Raw genomic sequence first — 4,845 nt, forward strand, 5'->3', positions numbered from 1 at the left:
GATAAATTGCTTCTTGTAAGCTGTTGTATCTCTTCAGCATACCCTCTGTTTTTCCACGCACTTGTTATTGTCGTTGATGGTCTTGGTCTTCTATTTATAGTGGCAATGTGATCGTGCATCAAGACTCATAAATTATGTCCGTTGCATTTTGAATCCGTTCCTCGAAATATGGGTCTGTACTATCTGACAATCATTATGGAACACATTGACTTTAAGCTTGTCTGCAACAGTATTATTGTCCTTTGATTGGACACTTTGATTTGTAACTTTATGCAAAGCTGGATTCCATTTTAGATAAGCTGTATTGTTCTGAAAACTGATCGGCTGCTAACTGATGCTCAGAACTTGTCTTCAGTTGGTTCTCCAAGCTGATCAGCAACTGGTCTTCAGTTGGGCTGGTGAAATTATCCGGTTTGTCAGTTGAACTTGTTTCACTGTTTCAGTTGAACTGGTCAGCTGAACTCTTCATCAGTTGAACTCTTCATCAGTTGGCCAAACTTCTGAAGATCTTCTGTTGAACTACCTATCAGCTGGACAATCAGTGGAACTGTTCTATGATACTTCAGTTGGACTGGTTCACTTTGTGCAATCAGTTCGCACATTCAGTTGGCGACTTGATATCTTCGGTTTTCGCTCGGTAATTTATCTCAGCTTTCTGCTCACTTAGGTAAACTTGTTAGAAACAAAATAACGAATTTTATTAACATCAAAATCAGGATTACAAACATGAAATGTTCCAACAAAGTATGTGATATGTCAAAGGCTGTACCAAATACACATATCCTCCAAAGCAATGATGGCTAGCAAAACACTGTGTAGAAGGGATCCTAAAGCTCGGAGGATACTGCAATCCACCCTATGTCAAAAAAGTCCTTAACGTGTAAGGATCTCCATGAAGAAGTTCCACTAGAAAAGAGCATAGAGAGCTGTCAAAACACTCGGCACTAGTAGCTAAAATACGACAGGCAAGGAGAAGCATGCATTAAACGTTCGGATGAAACTGGATGAAGACCAATACAAGATACCTATTGAGAAAGTATCGGAATCCATCCCTCGCGAGGAAAACAAGAGTGGAAACATGTACAAGTGTCTTGGCCCACTCGCACTGAACAAATAGACGGGGAAGAACAACCCCTATTGTGGATGAGGTCCACAAAAGAGTGGCACTGGTAAAGATCAAGAGAACCACCAAAACACACGACAAAAGTAGCGAATAGATGACGGGCAAGGAGAAGCCTGCAGTAAACGTCTGCCTGAATTTGGTGGAGACCAAAACATGAGACCAACTGAGAATGTATTGGAATCCAACCCAAAAGAGAGACCAAGAGCCGCAAAGGTGCAAGTGTCTGGGCCACTTGCACTGAATGAGAAAATGAAGGGGTAAAACAACCCTCCCAAAATGTTGTACCTGGACAGAAAAAGAAAAATATATGGATATATAAGTACAGGAAGTTGCAGAAGCCGAGGAACATCTGGATCTGAGACAGGGGAGCCCTGAGTAGTCAAAGCGGGCAAATGTGAAAATATGCCTGGGTAGGAAGTGACCCGACTCTAGGGTAAACCGAATAAGAGAATGAGCCTCCGCCACTGAGTTATCCTCCCGGAAAATATGTGAAATATGAACCTGGCGCCCCATCAAGAGAACAACAATCTGTGACACAATATCCAAGTCCCAACGACATCTCCGAGAACGAAGAAGCTAAATGAAAATCTGGTAATCGATCTCAATCCAAAGAGGGAAAAGGCTAAGATTAGAATAGATAAGAAGACCCCTCCAAACCACCCAAAGTTCTAGCCGGACATTAGACCCAGCTCCAATGAACTCGCTGAAAGAAAGCAAAACCTGTTCCAAAGCATCACGAACAACTCCTCCAACTGTAGAATCACCAGGATTACCTCTAGAGCTCCCATCAACATTAAGCTTGAAACACCCCAACGATGGTCTGAGCCATCTCACAATGGCCAACTTATGACATCTATGAAGCTCATAGAGAACCCCAGCATTCCCGCCATAGGAAAGATGCCCAACCAATGTTTGGGCTTGACAATGCGCGCAGTGGGCGAGTCTCAAGTAGGACAGGATCTGAAAATTTCACCCTCTCGCTAGTGATGGGGAGCTGATGGCGCTTAGTATCATTCCAAGCAGTCCAAAAAAACCACAGGACAATGAAAAAGAGAAACTTTCTCACGTGGCCACCTGGAGTCTAGTCCAAGTTCATCTTCTGAGCACCGAGTAACAGCTTGAAATCCTCAGTAATAGGGATGTGAACCATAAAAACTTCCCAAAGAAAATGCCAGACAGAGCGAGCAACTGGGCTATCGAGGAAAATGTGTGTGAAAGTCTCAGACATATCACAAAACTGATATTTTGAAGCTAACACAAAGCCACGAAGCTGGATCACCTCATCAACTGGGAGCCACTGCCCACTGGTTCCAGAACTTCCAGAGGAAGAAAGATATAGTAGGCCTCAACCAGCTACCCCAACTAGGGGTAAGGATGACTGAACGTGGAGCGTGAAGGCGGACTAGTTCACAGGCCGATTTCACAGAGAAAGCATTATCAACACTATGAGCCCAACGAGCCAAATGAAGCTCCTCCGACACGATTGGAATCAACACGATTTCCTCAGAAATAGAAGAGGGGACAGAGGTACAAAGAAGGTTGAAGTCCCAGGCCCCTTCAGAAAGGAAACCAGAAAGTCGGACACCATGGTCACCCCGAATCTCTACAAGACTGGACAAAGGGACCTCTTTAAACCATATTTCATCCCAGAAGGAGATCTCACAAATGCCCACACGCCAGCATATGCCACTCTCCTCACGAGGCCTGAAATGAAGTCAGTGGCGCCACGTGGGAGAGATATTACCACGAGAGGGAACAAAAGCACGATTCTCCAAGGGGCAATATTTCTTCAGAAGAAAATTGAAATAGAGTGAGGAGCCTTGTCTGAAACGGAACCATAACTTCATGGAGAAAATATCCACAAGATATTTCAATCTGCAGAAGCAAGGCCACCTTCATCCACAGGAAGGCATGCACGGGACAATTTGGGACAATGCCACTTCTTTTTCAGTGGTCTAGATCCCCACAGAAATCCATTGAAGGCCAACTCAAGCTTTTCCAGAAATGCCACTGGAGGTTGAACCACCTGGAACAGGTAAATCGGCATCGAGATGAGCACACTATGAATGAGGGTCATACAACTTCCCAAGGAAAGAGTCCGGACCTCCCAACCTTCCAGCCTCTTGCGAACCCACTGCAAGAGAGGCTCAAAAAGCGAACATTTTCTGTTACCCCAAAATAGCGGAACTCCGAGGTATTTGATAGGCAAGTGGCCCTACATAAACCCAGTAATGCGCCATAACCGAGATCAGACGCTCAGAACAGTTCGCAGGTAAGATCAGGGCGCCCTTGGCTGCATTCACCAGTTGCCCTAAACAATTCTCATAATGATGCATAAATCAATGAGGCGCAGCATCCCATGGGACCCAAAATTAGTGAAAATAATGATACCATCAGCATATGGTAGGTGGGAGATTAGAAGTCACAACCAGAGCGGTACCTCAGATCGAGATACTGCAGGTAAAGGCGATCGAGGCCACACGAAAAACACTCCGTTCCCAATATGAAGAAAAGCGGGGAAAATGGGTCACCATGTCTGAGGCCCCAGTATAGCAAAAAAACCCCGCAAGGATACCATTGATGTTAAAGGAGAAATGGCCATGACAGATATAGGCCGACACCAGCACCACAACCTGGTCAGAAAAACCTAAATTTCTGCAAGGCATCCAATAGGAAAGGCCATTGGATCCTATCGTATGCCTTGGCCATATCCAATTTCAAGATAACATTACCGCCACAGGTGGGGAGATTAAAGTTGAGCTCCTGGGCAAGGAGGATGTTATCCGAGATCAGCCTACCTAGAATGAAGCCACTCTGGTTCATGGAGATCAGTCTCTCCTCCACAGTACTCAGCCGAGAGTATAGTAGTTTTGAGACGATCTTATAAAAAACTGATGGGATGAAAGTCCAACTTGAGTGTGCACCGTCAACTTTTGGAATCGGCATGATCGTGGTAGCGGTAAATCCCTGCGACAAGGGGAACCTTGGAAAAAGTCCATGACCGTGCCCAAAACATCCTGATGAAAATCTCCAGGAATGCAGAAAGAAAGCCGAAGTGAATCCATCTGGCCCGACATAATATCTCTATGAATGGAGAAAACAATCATGCGACCCTCCTCCAAGGAGGGGGCGGCAACAATACCATTATTCTCAAACTCCGAGATCACCGAAGGGAGACCCAAAAAGTTAGGACAATCGAGCACAAAGAGGTCCCATGTAAGTATATTCTGAAAAATGCGGCCCCGGAACGCTGGATGAGCTCAGGAGTTGTGAGGCAAACTCCATTCTCCCAAATGCGAAAAATCTTATTTGCAACATGTTTCTTCTTGACCATGTTACGGAAAAGTTTGGTGTTTCGTTCACCATTTTCTAGCCAATTAAATGCAGTTTTTGTCTCGAAAAATCTGCCACCATGGCGGTGACACGAACCAGATCCTCGTTGCATTTGGACCAAAAAGTACAGTTCAACTCAGATGGGTCGGCCTCACAAGCAGCCTCAGCAGATTTTACAGCCGCCTCGACCTCAGTGATTTTACCGAAGTTGTTACCAAAGAAATCTCGGTTCCACCACTTGAAGTGGCTGTTAAGGCTATTCAACTTAACAAAAATGAGATTCATGCTAGTCAGATGACAAGGCAAGTCCCAGTTGAGCTCAACGGTCTGCAAAAAATTGTGATGATGGAGCCACATGCTCTGAAAGGAGCTCGGCCCACGAGCAAAAA

General features: G+C 45.1%; 1 protein-coding gene across 1 annotated transcript; it reads right to left on the reverse strand.

Annotated features, from left to right (window-relative positions):
* Positions 1 to 2,993: 2,993 nt before the first annotated feature.
* Positions 2,994 to 4,457, reverse strand: LOC140802933 (uncharacterized). Its single transcript, XM_073158541.1, has 5 exons — positions 4,302 to 4,457; positions 3,771 to 4,090; positions 3,564 to 3,659; positions 3,236 to 3,338; positions 2,994 to 3,149 (listed from the first exon to the last, which is right to left on the reverse strand). The coding sequence occupies exons 1-5, from the start codon at positions 4,455 to 4,457 to the stop codon at positions 2,994 to 2,996; spliced, it is 831 nt and encodes a 276-aa protein (XP_073014642.1).
* Positions 4,458 to 4,845: the final 388 nt, after the last annotated feature.

The sequence above is a fragment of the Primulina eburnea genome, chromosome 10 (genome assembly GCF_022965805.1).
Source record: "Primulina eburnea isolate SZY01 chromosome 10, ASM2296580v1, whole genome shotgun sequence".
NCBI classification, from domain to species: Eukaryota; Viridiplantae; Streptophyta; class Magnoliopsida; order Lamiales; family Gesneriaceae; genus Primulina; species Primulina eburnea.